Source organism: Rhea pennata, chromosome 5 (assembly GCF_028389875.1).
Source record: "Rhea pennata isolate bPtePen1 chromosome 5, bPtePen1.pri, whole genome shotgun sequence".
NCBI lineage: Eukaryota > Metazoa > Chordata > Aves > Rheiformes > Rheidae > Rhea > Rhea pennata.
The window spans coordinates 58,653,957-58,670,203 of NC_084667.1; the positions used below are offsets into that span (position 1 = coordinate 58,653,957).

The following is a 16,247-nucleotide window of genomic DNA, read 5'->3' on the forward strand; positions in this document are numbered from 1 at the left end:
AGCTCTGGCACTGTTGAGTGCTGTGATTTAATACTCCCATAATTAAAGAGTTTGTTGTCATCCAAAGTCCTTACCATGCAGAGAAAAATCAGCTCAAGAACAGCAGAAATGTTTTTAAAAGTCAAAGACTGGTAAGTGTGAATACTTGTCAGACTGTTTCTGGTACACTACCTCAAATCTCCTGTCAACTACCACCTACCCTGATGCTCCAAGCCAACCAGCCAGCCTCCTGGCCTTGCCCAGTTGGTTTGGTCAAGCATGGAACAGCAGGACCCAAAATACTCATCCAGGCCTTCTTCACTAAGATAACCTGAGGTAAGATGGGAGAGAGTAACAGAAAAGTAATCTGGGTATATGTAGGCACTCTGTAAGGGACAAAGCAAACCAGGACATGTTTGCAAAGGTTTTGGCTCTGCTCTAGCTATGACAAGTTGCACAGTGCTCAAATGTTCAATTTTGAAAATCCTTCATATATTGGGGGACAGGGGAGGTGCAGACATCAGACACCCTATTCAAACACCGTTCCTTAATATGTATGTGTTTCTCTGGGATTACTGTTTTGACAACAAGCATCTTTAGTACTGTATCACACTTGAGATGTTTGAGAGGATCCTGCAGCCTCCTTACTATGCCTCAGCCATAAGGAAATAATCATCTATATCATTTAAAATGAAGTCATAGGGCCAGTGACTCAATGAAATGACAAGTAATGCAGAGTGCAATTTCAACACCACAGTCCACTTAAAGAACTCCTCTTTCTCCTGAACAGGCATTTACATACAGAAACACACACCTTTCTTGCAGCGTTCAGGTATGGAGTTCAAAGTATCTTTTAGCTTATGTAAAATTTTCAAGTGGCCAAAGTGAATTTATTAGGAAACTAAAGCAAGCATCAATGGTAGACTGTTTTCACACGTCAAGACAGACAACTATGAACTTTAAAACCTCCCTCTTCTGCTTTATTGACAGGTAAATTGTTCAAAAATGTTCTCACAATTCAATAATTACAAAGACTTAGACTTACATTAAAAAAGTAAAAACCAGAAAACCCCAAAGCAGTAGTGTCCAGCTCTAACTGAGCCCCTTTATCAATAATCTGAGAAAAAGAGCAAGTACTGTCGAACACTTAACGTAACAGGATTAAATGTTGACTAGAACACTCAGTTTAAACTAAAGATAAGTGCACGTCCTATACAGTGTTTCAGAATAGAACATTAGCCATTGGTATATCATTAGACCATTTAAACCAAATTTTAAATAAGTGACATCCAACTGTCATAAAATTGGCACAGAAGGCACACTAGTGTGACAATGACAAACTGGATATGCCAGCCACTGAATTAATTACAAGCTTTTAATGAAACATGGTCACAAATCTTTGATTACTAAATGTATAATACATGGAAGCAAGAGATTAAATATACACGCAAAACATCACCACTGCACGTGGGCCATAGCAAAATATACAGGAGTGTGTTGTGCATTTTTCTACATGATCAATACTTGATTAATAATCATGGGGTCTTCATGCAGGTGAGGATACAATTAATAAAAAAAGCAGCACCCTCAGTTACACATCCTTCACGTTCCAATTTGGTAACCAGTAGACTGATGTTTTAGTGATAAAGTCCCTTAGATCAAGCAGACTTCAAGGGCCATGTGTCCACAAGAAGGTTTGCTAGCTAAACAATGTAGTGTGTCTTTACACCCAAAAATCCAGGAGAAGATTTCTCAGAAGGAGATAGCAGGAACTATGAGTAAATTTTTTTCACAGCAGTAATTATCAATATTTTAAAAGCTCTGACTAATGATTGTGATTGATGAGGACTAAAAAGCAGGGTAACTGGTAGTAGTACTCCTATGTACAAGACTAAAGTTGGTAGAAAGATAGAAAGACAGTTATGCAGCTGAATATGTAATGGCTAAATGAATTAAAAGGCCACAAAACTATAACCAACTTTTATTTCACTTCTTGGTGATTCTGTTGATACTGGGAACAACGTACGCTTCCTAGCATTCTCCTTAAGGGTTAGGAAACAAACAGTTATGGGAAAAAGGGAGAAGTATATTTATCTGAGGATGTAACTAGACCTGCTTGCATTTCCTATTCAGAGGTCTAAATTGTGTCTAAAAGGATTTCCTGCTAATGAGACATTACATCATTCTATAGAAAAATAATATTCCTGATATTGTAGCAACATTATCAGTATCTCTCTCTATTTCTTTTTCAGCATAAGAATAAGACTATTTACTGGTGGCCTTAAATGCTCCTATGCAATAAAACTGTGTCACAGCTGTGCAGAAAGGAATCAACCATAACTGAGCAGTGAACAATTCTGCATAAAAAACTCAATCACTATTTAGTAAAGAATTTTCTTCATTTCAATAGTTTGTATCTACAATCTGGATATATAATTATTCTTGTACAACACTAGCAATTCAGTGTCAGTCTTGGCACTAGCATCTGCGACAGCTTTGCCCTGCTCTGGAATACTCCATGGAGCAGTGGATGATTGAAGCCAGAACGGTGAGAACTGAAGTGTTATGCATCACAGGTTGACTGGTCCAGTCCATCTAGTGTAAGCTGATTCCTATGAGGAGAGTTGGGACTTGGGGGACCACTTGGATTTGAGCTGTTCGATGGAGTAGACTGTTTGGTGGAGTCTGAATCAGGCTGTTAACAAAAAACATAAAAACATTACATTTATTTATATCAATTCTTTCTACTCAAAAACTTTTGAAGCACTGAAAGGCAAAATTAGGGAGCACAACACACATGAAGTACTGTTCATTAAATTAATTTCAAAGCTAAACAGTAATACAAATGCTTTCATTATCTTCAACGAGCCTTAGTGCAGTCCTGGAGGCAATGTTTTGATGTAACATGAATTATGGCAATGTATATGGAAATTGCTCAGACCCCATCTCCTCTCCTTTAGCCACTGAAAAGTGTTTCTGATAGAAAACATTTATCTATCTATTGTTGTGCAGAATTTAAAAGCAATTTAAATAGCCAAGGAATTCAATCATTGGCCAGGAAGGCCATGGTATCCTTGGGTGCATTAGGAAGAGTGTTGCCGTCAGGTCGAGGGAGGTGATTCTCCCTCTCTGCTCAGCCCTGGTGAGGCCTCATCTCGAGTACTGCGACCAGTTCTGGGCTCCCCAATACAACAGAGACCTGGAGCTACTGGAAAGAGTCCTGTGTAGGGCTATGAAGATGATCAGAGGGCTGGAGCATCTGCCCTATGAGGAACGGCTGCGAGAGCTGGGCCTCTTCAGCCTGGGGAAGAGAAGACTGAGGGGGGATCTTACCAACGTCTAGAAGCACCTGAAGGGAGGGTGTCAAGGGAAGGGGGCCAAACTCTTTTCAGTTGTCCCATGTAACAGGACAAGAGGCAATGGGCAGAAACTGAACCAAAGGAAGTTCCATCTGAACGTGAGGGGGAATTTCTTCACTGTGAGAGTGACGGAGCACTGGAACTGGTTGCCCGGGGAGGTTGTGGAGTCTCCTTCTCTGGAGATAGTCAAAGCCCACCTGGATGCAACCCTAACATGTTCTAGGTGACCCTGCTTGAGCAGGGGGGTTGGACTAGATGATCTCCAGAGGTCCCTTCCAACCTTACCGATTCTATGATTCATATAATATGTAAACAATTACAGTGAAATTGTGCTCAGTTTGGTGAGAAGGAAGGAAGAAAGCAAGCATATGAACTATTTACTGAACAGTGCCAGCAACAAAGAAAAGCATGTTAAGTGCATGATAAGAAAGTGAAGGTTGCTAAGTATCGACTGGAAATCTTGAAAAAAGATGTACCTACTGAAGATGCCCCCCAGTCAACATCTAATAAAAACAGTCTATCTCTCAGTTACTTCTCCAGTGTTAGACTGGTTGTCGGATATTTGTCTCCAAAGCCTGGTCTTGCTTCAGCACGATGGGTGGCAAGTTTCACACTATTTTGCTCAGTTACAGCTCTGAGCACTACACAAATTCACAGCTAATGAAATAAGTCACAGGAAAAATTTCTACCATTGCAGTAAGTTACTTTCAGGAAAGAGCATACATATTTGACAAATCTATTGAAAAGTGACATCCTTGAATAATGCTGTTTGCAAGATTTTTGCATGGCTCAAACAACTACAAGATCACCTATAACAAGATTATCCTAATGATAAACAATGCAGCTCATGCTGTGATAAAGCTATAACCCATCGGAAAAATAATATAAAACCAGAAGGTGATATCACAGCCTTCTTTTAAAAGTTATGAGCTACTGTTTTTTAAATTTAAGAAGTTCTAAGAAATTGTAAGGTCTACCAAAAAAAGAAAACACTAAAAACTCTCAGTACCTACCGCTACTTGTGCCTACAGAGGGAAATTATAATATGGAACGTAACGGAACTTGGGAAGGATGCTTGTAGTAAAATGAAGTCAACTGAAACAGCCTGCCATGACCACCTTTGAAAATTCAAGACAGTTTAGGCACCCACATTATAACATGCTGCTTTTAATTGTTTGCTTAAGATGACAAAGGAAGTCAGTGATATGGCTGTGACTAGAACTCCAGACACTTCAACTTAGGGTGTACTAAAGTATCTTGCAAAGGTCCAGTTTCAGGAGAGTACTGAGTACACCATTCAAAATCCGGATCTTTACACGTGCCTAGTCAGACAACAAAAAGCTCTAAGAAAATGCAGAGTTCTTGGTCCAGAAGTTTGTCTCTTACTGATACTGCTCAGGTGGCAAAAGCTTGAAAAGCTTGCAAGAAGCTACACCCACGTCAAAACAAGACCCCCCCCCCCCCAAAATCATACACCTGTTCTCCTCAGACTCAGGAAAGGACAGCAGCTTTGTGCTGTCAGGAAGTTTTCAGGTTGGTGACAACTAGCACTTACAAACTTGCAAAAAGTGCTTTTATGTATTTCAGAATGTCGTTCCTTCTGAAGTTACAGGACAAGTTCCTTAGGATCGCACGGAAAGCTATCCAGCTAGCAGCATTACTTTGCTACTCTATGCTAACAGCCCAGAGAACATCTTTAGGGGCTTCAGGGATACTTTATCGATTAGTCAGATTTCCCTTCTCTACAAAGCTTAATTTGAAACACAGTCCATCTTAAAATATCATCATAAAAAGATATTTTCACTAAAGCTTTGCTTTAGTGGCGGCTTATGTAGTTTACAATCAGATGTTACATGCTGGAGAAAACATTTGCAGAAGAAAAACATCTCCATAAAAACATGATCTTTACAAAGTATTTCCTCAGATATTTAATATCTTGGAAAAAGAAAACCTACAGCAACAAGATGTTGTCAGTCTCCACATAATAAAAACCACTTTACCTCTTTGTCAAACTCCTGATCAGGATCGGACATACTCCGGGAAGGAATGGCTCCTCCCACATCACTGCCACCTGCAGAGAAAGAAAAAAAAACAAAAAGAAAAAAAATAGAAACAGTTTTACACATTTGTTGAGGCTGTAAATTAGAGCTTAGAACTGACAAGCTTGCTTTCAGCCTTACTTGATGAGGGCCAGGAAATGTATGTTTTGTTTCTCTGCTGCTGCTGCTGCCGTGAAAGGTTAGCTGTAGAGGGACACGGTTTTTCATCCTGGGCAGCAGGTAAAACACTCTACAGTAGAAATGAAACATCTTGTTAGCCAGTAACGAAAGCTGTCCAGTTAAGGCTTCTTTCCCACGAAAGCTCTACTGTGCTTTTGAAGCTATTGCAACCCAGCATTGGTAGAAAAGCTCTGAACTTACTTGACTACATCCACATATTTTCAGAAACAGACACAAACCCTGAGAAAGACAGAGAAAGAGCTAAGCCCCACAGCAGCCATGCTAGACACTCCTCCCACCTGCTGGAGACAGAAGCCACTGAAACCTGTCAATCAGTAAACCCTCTACAAGGGGGCAGTGAGGGCACCAACAGCTCTGCTTTCCCGATTCTTTCTGCTGAAAGGACAGATACATTATCCTTATCCGGGCTAGCTGAGAATGACAAGAAAAAACCTGGCTAGCAGCTATAAAGTGGAAGGTATAGAACATAAAAGCATCCCTTTGACCTTACTCTCACAGACTTGACACTAAAGTAGCTCACAACATGTTGTATTTGTTACATCCAAAGCCAAAAATAAAGCTATAAAGCATTGCAACTCACGTGCATATTAGTACTCATCTTCCCAGGCATTAATATTTCCCCTTTCTGCTCTAGAATTGGTGAGGTGCCACAGCACACCATTCCAGTTCCTAATGGTTTGTAGCTATTCCTACCCTTGCTAGGGAAGCAGAGGAGGGACAGGAAGAGGAAGAAAGCAGAGGGGAGCCTTGTAGTGAGGAATGGTCGCTCTGGAGAAAGATTTCAGCAGAGACAGGGCTCATGTGATAGACGTGCTCAAAGCCTGTTGGAGGTGATACCAGAGTAGAATGTCGAGAGGATGAGGGGGAAGGAAATTCATTCTATTATTTTAAGAAGACAAACAAGAAAAAAGGAAGGAGGAAAGACTGATTATTTATAAAAGTACTAACAAACTCCTGGCAATGATATCTGTTTCTTTTAGTGTCCCATTCTTAAGTCAGCAAACAGTATTTCCTTGAGCAGGATTTAGAAGCATTGTACATCAGGAAGGTTCACTTCTCTCAAAATGATTAGAAGAATTTGGCACAGAGACGAGAACTGACCCCTATGTAGCTCATCTTCACAGTTTTTCAGAGTAAGAACAAATGCACATATATCCCTCTCCCTTTCAAATATATTTACCAACGGGAGGTCCATGAGAACCTGCATTCCATCTCCTGGTCCCATATGAGCCACGTGGTTGAAATTTGTTGGGTTAGAAATCATCTTTGACCTTAGCTCAGGGTCTCTAAGCATTTCCCTGCGGGGGTGGGAAAAAGATAGAGGAAGAGTGATTTTTACTATTATTATTCTCAGTCTCTGCATGTCATCATGCATTAGTTGTGTGATTAAATTCTTACCGCCTTTGTTGTAACCGCTCTTCCTCAGGAACCTTAAATACAAATCTTCTTTTGCTCCTAGTTCGAAGCATTTGCTTTTTGCTGTTGTCAGATGTTTCCGGTACACTGAGGACAGCTCCTGCTGTAATATCACAATGCAATTTTACACACATAGGTACATGTTGATCCAGAAGTATCCAATACAAGTTTCATCTCATGTATAAGTAACATTGCTTAAAATTATCTAGTCACTTTGGTATCACTTTCCCATTTATGTCTTGCTCAATACACACCTGCAAACTTGTTCTTGAAATATATTAGTCTTGGCGGCTCACAGTTAAGGAGATTTAGTGTTCCATCCATGTTTAAGGGTCTGATCTGTTTTGAAAAAGGAAGAGGCAAGGAATTAACAAGCCCAGCATACAGTGCAAGGAAACTTCTCATTTGGAATTAGTCCAGTCAAGTTCTGCACTGGAAGAAAACTACGTACCCTTCGCAGGCCAATAGTCTGGACCCATTCCATAGTGTTAACATCAAATACATCAACACCATACTCGCTGTACACTGTTACATATGAAGAATTACAACCTGTATATTTTAAAAACAAACAGGAAACAATAATGATGTTTCAGAAATCTAGAATTGACATAAATCTGAGCAAATTTTAATAGTTACAAGTTTTCCACTATGTGTAAGATGCATTAAAAGCACTCCCCTCCCAGTCAAACTCTTTCAAACGAATATTTTGACAATAAATTTGCTACAACTACACCAGCATCACAGATTTAAATTTGATCCTTTCAGTATTTTTAATTTCAAATTATGATTTCATTAAATTGCAAAACGGCAGCTGAAGTTTCTGAATGCATAATAAATTGGTTATTTGGTAGGAATAGCCTGTATGAGGCTAGCTTTTCTAAACATGCAAGACCGCAACACTTTGGAAGCATAAACTACATCTACTGTGTGCAGGGGGAAAGAGACGGTAACCATCTGTGAGGTGGGTCATGAAGTCATGCTGCAGAGCTATTTTAAAATTCCTTCCTCTTTGGCTAACAATTATCTAGTTTTAGATATTCAAGCAGGGGTTGCTGCCACCAAGTTAACAGGAAAGGGTCACAAATACATAAAGCCCACAACCTGCTTTCTCTTCTAAACTTTTTTTCTTTCCTTGAAATAAAAGGTGTCAGCAAATAACTATTTTACCTCAAAAGAAAAGAAAATCAAGAACTATTACCACTCTTTGTATCAACATGCTTTTCCTCATATAAGGATTGCATCCTGATGTAAAGAGCAGTTACTAGAAATTTATGGACTCAACAGAAGAAACTCAGCTGAGAGAACTGCTTCGATAAACAGAAAGGGAAAAACACAATAGAATATTTAACGCATTACAAAATCGCCTTTCGAGAATTGAAATAAGATTTCAGTGGCGTGCTCTTAAATTCCCTCAAAGACAACCTGGGACAGCTACCATGAATGTGCATCCCAGAAGTGACTTAGGGTTAGCTGCCTGTTATACGGGGTCATGGTTGGCTTGAATGTACAGATGAAGGGAGGCCAGAGAGCATCAGATGTAGACACCAAATGCCAGCTCAATGGCAAAACCAGAACTTACCAAGTTGATGAGCTCAATCAAGTCTGAACTGGGTCCCAGAATGTCTAAACTGGGCTCACCCACATTACAGCTTCAAGACCTGCGCTGCCTCCAAGCACTCGCACTGCACCCCAGCTAACAGCCCTACAAAGCCTGAACTGGCTCAGCACAGCTTCAACACCACATGGTGTAACTGCAGCCGAGACAGACTGCCCAAGGTAACACAGCAGAGTATTAAAACAGAGCTCAGTCTCTCCTTGCATGAAGTGACTGAATAACCTACAAAGGTCTCCATCATTCCATAAGCTCTCTCAACAACACTGTACTTTACTGTAGCAGAAAGTTCAACAGGGAGAGATCTGTGTCTACTTCGATGATCACCTGATGGGACAGTTAACAGGAAGGGAGGAAAAGCCATCTTCAATAGTGAAAGACACCAGGACTGAGGAAGCAGAACAAGGCTAATGAAAAGGGAAATAATCAAACTTCCTTTGGGAGTGGACATAGTTGATATTACTACAAAAAAAAAAAAAAAAAAACGCCCAGGCCAACGCCACTCAGGATTGCATATGCAAGAATGGCATTAACAGTTTACAGTAAAAACAGATTATAATAATAGCAATAACAGACAAAACAATCAACTAACATCTCTACTTTGCTGAAATACAAAAACTATAAAGCTGATTAAGGAAAAGGAAACACTAGCTTTGGCTGATGGTGTTTTAAAGTAAATTTGTGACTATTTTCTTTCCTTTCATCTTTGCTTTAAATTTCTGCACAGAACAAGGTAAAGCAGGTAAACAATTTCAGTTCAAGACGATTAAAATAAAACAAACAAAATTAATCAGGGCCTAGCCTGATTAAACCAATGAGCAGCTAGCTGCTCAGCGCACTATTTAAACAGGATATTTCTTGCCTTCAGTCACTCCAAAAATATTAACTGCTATTTGAGCTCCAAATAGAAAGCTAGGTTTTATCATGAACTGCCTTTGACTATTGAGCCTGAAAAGAATCCCCCCAACATGCTTCTGTACTAACTAGCTGATAAATCTAGGTTCCTGAGAAGAGCAGAGTAATTGAAAAATTGCCTTTACCCACCTATTTTTTTTTTGGAAATTTTCTCCTTAAAAATAAAACAAAAATGAGTGAATTGCAACTAGTTCTGCCTTGTATTTTGTTATTTTTATGAACCTTTTGAGTCACAGTTACATCTGATCTTCAGCTTTCCATTTTACTTTCAGTACAGGACACACAAGACATCCTAAAGACAGCTATACTTTTATGCTCTTCAGGAGAGCACATATCTTTACAAAATTTTACAGAACCAGTAGTCTTGTACTGTCCTGCATTCAGGGCTACTCTCTGTTAAAGAGATTTTGTGTTACGTTATTAATTTTTCTGTGTCCTATAACCAGATAGAGCTTCTTTTCTTGCAACTTTCAGGATCTCTGTGCAAGAGATTGCCAAGTCCCAAACCATCATCAGGAAGAACTATGTAGCCTGGTCACTCATCAAAACTTAAAACTGTAGATATTGAAAGACAAACCAAAGCAAAAATAGAATACATGCCGATTATTTTTAGACAAGTAAAGCAGCAACAGGGATATGGCAACAGAGAAACATATACATACTACAGGCAACAGGAGTTGCAGGCCACATTAGTTCCTGCATGCGTGACCTTCGACCTTGTGAATCGACGTATATTCCCATATGGCTGAAGCAAAGCAGGTATTCCTCATTACTGAGCTCCACAGCACAAAGGGCATCAAAAGACTGCTGTGAGAGGAACATAAGCGAGGGGTCATTAGGATTTACCAGGTTTATAGATTGTCCATCTCCCTGGATGTTCAACAGAGAGAACCCAGACTGGTAGCCAACACAGAGTTTGTCCTTGAACACTGACATCCACTGTACAGTCCCTGGAGCCTGAATTTCACTGAATTTTTTGTGGAAAGGTTTAGTTCTGTGAATTTCATAGCAAAAAACCTGTCGCTTGATAGCCACAAACAAACAAGTTGAAGAACTTTTCTTCAGGGTTCCAGTTGTAATCAGTTGGCATCCTTTAGTTTCTGCAAGCTTCATGTCAAAGCTTCCTTCCGATCCATCCAGAGAGGCCCAGGGGTAGAGGTGGACGTGGTGGTTCCGACCGCAGATGAGGATGATGATCTTCTCTTTGGGAGCAAGCTCGATCTGGTACACCTTCTTACAGTCAGCAGCTCGGACTATCACTGCAAAGAGGACAAGAGCTACCGTAAGCTAAACAATACAACTATCGGGCCAAGAAACATGGCAGTGTTACGTACTGGTGTCAGAAAATAAATTTAAACACAAATGCATCCCCAGTAAGAAAGAGCACTCATTACACACGCCCTAGATGCTCCTTTATGAATTTTCAGAACAAAATACGCCTGTAACTCTTTCACTGATACAAAGTCTCAGCAACACTAAGCAGGAAAAGGCTGCTTAACTTCTAGTAAAAGGAGAAAAAATATTATAAATAATAATATTCTTAACATATCAATACACCACAAGATTAACTTCTGAAAATGGTCTCCTATTCAGGAAAAATATTGATATCTTTAGTAAATTACAGCAGAAGATAGAATTGGGAGAACAAAAGAGGAAAAATACAAAGTATTTAGTGTTGAGAAGTGAAGACACAAAATGCTGTATTGTTAGAAACGGTCTCATCCCAATACAAAAGGCAAGGCAATATGTGGATTTTAAATACCTAAAGGGAAAGGCAAAAACAAAACAAAACAAAAACAAAAACAAAACAAACAAAAAAAATTATATGTCTTGGAGTAATGGTAAGTAGCAACACGCTTAAGTTGCAGCAAGGGAGGGTTAGCACAGACACTAAGGAAAACCTAGTAAGTAAAGTCTAGTTAGGTCATCTATGGAAACTGGGGCATCTTCACCCTTCGAAGATTTTTTCCAAGAATGGGTTAGGTGAATCTAATAGGGTTAGGTACATCTTGTTCTACCTTTGGGATAGTGGGTATATTAGCATTTTCAGGAAGCCAGTATTTCAAGCGATTCAAATAGAAAAGACTAAAAAATTCCGAAATAGGAAACAATGCGTAATATACACAAGCCAGTTAAATTAAAACACCATATTCACTTATCTGTTGGCTGAATGTATTCAAAATATTTGTGAATCATCATCAAAACAAGAAATATTAACTGGAAATTATATGCATTTTTTTCAGTAATGGTTGAGTAGACTAGCCAAGTACTAGAATCGTTACAAGAACTTGACCGTTCTGTTTCACAAAACCAAGTGTTTTCGTGGTTTTTCCACCAAGCTCAAACACTTCAACAGATGATACAACTGAATATATTTTCTACAAAATAACCAGTGCTTGTACTTTACCACAGAGAAAAAAGATTTTTCCCTAGTTCCATTTCCAGTGTACAGTTCAGTCTATTTGTCAAGAACCAGTTGACACGCTGACCAAAGACCCTTGATATAACCATCCGGCAGTTAAACACTGAGAATAACGGTCATAAAATAGAGACTACTGTTCATAAAAATGCTATTAACACACAGATGTTGTCCCTAGAAAACTCAAAAGAAGCATTTAACCTAAAACTAAAGCTGACAAGTTGTTTTCACTTTTACATGTGATACAGTGATGCAGATGATTGTTCCCTTCTAGGACAGGCTTTCCAGTTAGATGTAGAATTTGACTACTATTAAAAGCTGTATTGAAATCTCTCTGGCATTTCTTGCCTCTAAAGTAGTTATTATATCTAAGTAGTTGCAAAATGGTGACCACTGGAAGTATATTCAAAGGAATGGCATTTATTACTGCTAAAAAAAAGAATTTCAAGAATCTGACATCTGCACGTATAAACCAGTTTCTCCTAGAATTGGGCAATAGCTTATTTTAAGCAAGAGGAAGTAATAGTATTTTGCTTTTCACCTCAAAACCACATTTCTGACTTTAACTCAATTTTTACTTAGTATGTCCAGTAAGTTTTTAAAAACTGTAATCACTGCTGTATTTTACGTTGAAACAGGAACTTTACATACTTCCATCAAAATTTTAGGACATACCATTTTTGAACTCTGACAGTAATTAGAGAGAGACATACAGGTTTTTTCACAGGAGGCTGTCACAGTAATTTATCTAAAGTTGGCAAAGAGACCCAACATTGCCAACAATAGATGCCAACAAGTTGGCATTTACTACTTTTACAAATCTGTATCACTGACCTCAACATCCCTAAATCCCGGATGGTTAAAGACAACAGAAGAACCTAAGCTTAGAAGCTGTGAATACAGGTGAAGAAAATATTAAGTATTTTGCTAGAAACAGGTTGGTCAGATAGCAAAGGCTGTTCGCTCTCATGCCATGAAGAGTAGGATTTAGTGTCCTCTAAACTTAGAGCAGCTCAGGAGTTATAAAAAAATATAGTTCTGCTCAAGGAATCCTTGGCTGCTTATGAAGACAAAAAGAAAGGTAAAACTATTATTTCCTAATGGTAACTTCAAAAAGGATATCAGAAAAGCAGATTAATTTTTAATCTGCATCACTTCTTAACGCTGCTCTGTTACTAAGTGCCTGACTATTCACAGAGCATCAGCTGCTGTAGTGTGTGCTCTGAGTACTGAAGCGTTTTGTTATCTGCTGTGGAAACAAAGTTAAGGTGAGAAATGTCAGAACACGCACTGTAACTTGGCTGACTGCCTATATTCAGCTGACTGGCTGAAATTAATGATAATGACCAAATTAGTGTTTATATCTCACATTCACTTTTCCCTCTCATCAATTAACTGAGTGCTTAGCTCACTATACATGAAAGGCTGTTGTGTCACCTACATTCAAACAGCACTAAAAGTTATGGTGCTCATTATTCAATATGTAATTACTACATACATTATGGCCTATCTTACCATCACGGGTCACCTCTATCACATACAGTCCTTCTTCTGAACCAATTGCTATTCTATCACGATCTAAACAAGGAAGGGAAAAAAAACCTATTAATTCAGTTATGTTTAATGTTATCTTTAAAACAGATCATTTCCTTTGAACAGCTAGAAAATTTCTGAGCAAAAAGTAACTGAACAATCTTCAACAGAAAATCAATTTTGCTTAAGTTTATGCAGTCTACCTTTCAAAAGTATGTTATATAAAATATACACTGTTTTGCTAAAACAATCTGTTAATTAACTAAACAGTATTATTTACTACAAATAGTTGCAGAAACTTGAGTATTAACGCAAGATTAGCATTTCCCCATTATTAAATTCATACGAAGGTATTTAATCCAGACAAATTTATTTCAAGGCATCAGTATTTTCTTTGCAGATGCCTACCTAAAAGCTCTAGCAATTCATACATACGTCGTAAAAGTTAAAACAAACATACCTACAATAGCAGCAGCTAAACTTGCTTTAATAAGAGGCAGTGTACTGTCATAGGCTTCTTGTGGAATATGCACAACTTGGTTTTTCAGCCTGTTTTTGTGCAGGATAGATTGCAACCCTTCTAGAATTCCAACCCACTTTCTCTTCTCATTTTCATTTTCCGTCAGGATCAGCAGAGAACAAGACTTTGAAGGCAAACCTAAGAGAGAAGCTGTCACCTTTTAACAGATAGAGAAAGTCAAATTAACATCTAGCAATAAAAGTCTATTGTCATCAATAAAATATACTTTACAGAGCTGTTGAAAGTAAAATGCACTTTTGTAACAACGTTATAATATACATAAATGGTATGGTAACACAGCACGCACATAATATGGTCACAGAACTTGGAAAAAATGCACAAACTTCACCATTTTTGTTTAAAAATACTGTCTTTCTTAACTGTTGTGAATCCTAAAATATGGGAAAGGAATACTACATTCCTTTCCTACAATTACCATTTTAATACATGCCAGTAAAAGGCTACTTCCTGTTCTGAACTGGAATTTTATTAGTATGCAATAATTTTTTCTGAACCCTCTCCCCTCATATTTTTTAATAACTTACTGAAAATGAAATACATGCTTTGAGTCAGATGCATTTAATGCAACCGTGCTGATACAATCTATTCTAGATTTTGATTTTGCTGCTCAGTTCTCAAAATACATGTCCAGAGAGAAAAGCAATTCATATTTCATATTTATATTTCATTAAAGGTTCAGAAGGAAAACATTCCTTTGAGAGTGAAATATTCCATTCTTCCCTTTTCCTAAGTTAAAATAAAACCACAGTGGTTTCATCTAATTTTCAGGGAAATTATCCAACAGATCTCCAAGCAGAATGCATTCTGAACAGGAAAACTATCCAGGAACCATCTGCTGGTCACAGTACACACTTATTAACCCTTTATTTTAGCTTGTGTCCTGTATGAAGAAACATGGAACTGTTTTCAGTCACAAACAGGGCATCAATCAGTATCAGGCCTCAAAACATTTTTTTAAAATAACAGTAGTTAAATAGAAGAAAAACCCAGTAGCGCAGAACTGAATGCTGTAACTATTTGTACGTGGAATAAAACACCTTCAGTCTATATGCCTGCATAAGAAAAATTACCATAAACATGGTTGACATGGTTAGGGAACCTACTCCTCCTGAAAGAGTAAATTAAGCAAGGCCACTCACCTTAAAGAAAATAGTCTGCAAATAACTTTGGGATAACGAGATGTGAAAGACAGAAATCCAGAAGTAAGATGAAAGTGTAATAGGAAATGAAAGTGTAATAGGAAAGAACTGACTGGCTTGCACTGGATCATAGTCTGTATTACTCTGCATCAGACTTTGTATATGTGCGGAACTGTAACTAAATATCAACATTTTAAAGATGGCTGTAGGTATAATGGACAATATTTCTACATTTGGGGGGAAAAAAAGGAGACTTCAGCTGCAGCTCTCTCTTTGAAGCACTGCCACGTAGCACTCCTCCATCTTTTCACGGTGGTATCTTTTATGCAGTCAAGTCTGAAAAAATGGTCATAATATACCTAGCCTTATTCATCATGCAAAAATCTCTTATTTGCTATGAAACTCAAGTCTTTTTAACTTAAACTGCTAACTTATGGAAGGATCTCACCTACAGGCACCATCTATTATTACACAGGTTAAAAATTTATCTATGGAAGAACTTAGACTGCACAGTGCCTGGATGTTAGGATAGCCTAACATCTAGCTTTAGTTGGTTACCACCGAGAGATGTTGGAGTTTTAGACACGTTCTTCCTTTTCTTGATTTCATGCAGGGTCAGAGGTGGCAATATCTTAATGTTTGGCAACGTTCTGGCGTTGGTTTTTGATAGCAGAAGTTCCAAAACAATGAAGATCTGTCTTTGGTGGGCCAAAGGACCATATCTTCTATACAGATGATATAAACTATTTTTAAGATGATATAAAGTATTTTTAACGGTTGGGTGTATGTTATTCTATGACATTATGCCAGTGAGACACAGACTTAGGAGACATGATGTTCAGAGTGAATTACATTTAATTAAGAAAATAGATTCTCTTGTATCAGATGTCACTGGTTTCCAATTGTAGGAATTCCTTCTTTAGAAGAGGACATAAAACTGAGAAAAGAGATACACTCTTAGCAATATCTTCTCTGGTCCCTGTCAACAGGGGATCTAAACAGATATTCTCACACAACATTTCTTATTTTCTTTCATTAATTCATCAGATATCCTTAGTGTTTAATAATCTGGTCAAACTGTGGAGACATTTAAT

At 38.2% G+C, this 16,247-nt stretch overlaps 1 protein-coding gene across 9 annotated transcripts in view; it reads right to left on the bottom strand.

The window, feature by feature from the left end:
* Positions 1-934: 934 nt before the first annotated feature.
* Positions 935-16,247, bottom strand: part of CDC42BPB (CDC42 binding protein kinase beta) — a 93,413-nt gene continuing 78,100 nt past the window's right edge. For 3 of the 9 annotated variants that reach the window (XM_062576794.1, XM_062576791.1, XM_062576789.1), the window contains 11 exons: positions 13,934-14,150; positions 13,456-13,518; positions 10,184-10,780; positions 7,446-7,543; positions 7,249-7,333; positions 6,977-7,097; positions 6,759-6,876; positions 6,272-6,457; positions 5,519-5,627; positions 5,339-5,409; positions 935-2,674 (listed from right to left, as the gene is read on the bottom strand). In XM_062576794.1, the coding sequence (XP_062432778.1) occupies positions 2,543-2,674; positions 5,339-5,409; positions 5,519-5,627; positions 6,272-6,457; positions 6,759-6,876; positions 6,977-7,097; positions 7,249-7,333; positions 7,446-7,543; positions 10,184-10,780; positions 13,456-13,518; positions 13,934-14,150 (1,797 nt within the window). In that variant the 3' untranslated portion in view covers positions 935-2,542. The remainder of the gene's footprint in view (positions 2,675-5,338; positions 5,410-5,518; positions 5,628-6,271; positions 6,458-6,758; positions 6,877-6,976; positions 7,098-7,248; positions 7,334-7,445; positions 7,544-10,183; positions 10,781-13,455; positions 13,519-13,933; positions 14,151-16,247) is intronic. The other 6 variants (XM_062576792.1, XM_062576790.1, XM_062576798.1 and 3 more) reach the window with 3 other exon arrangements.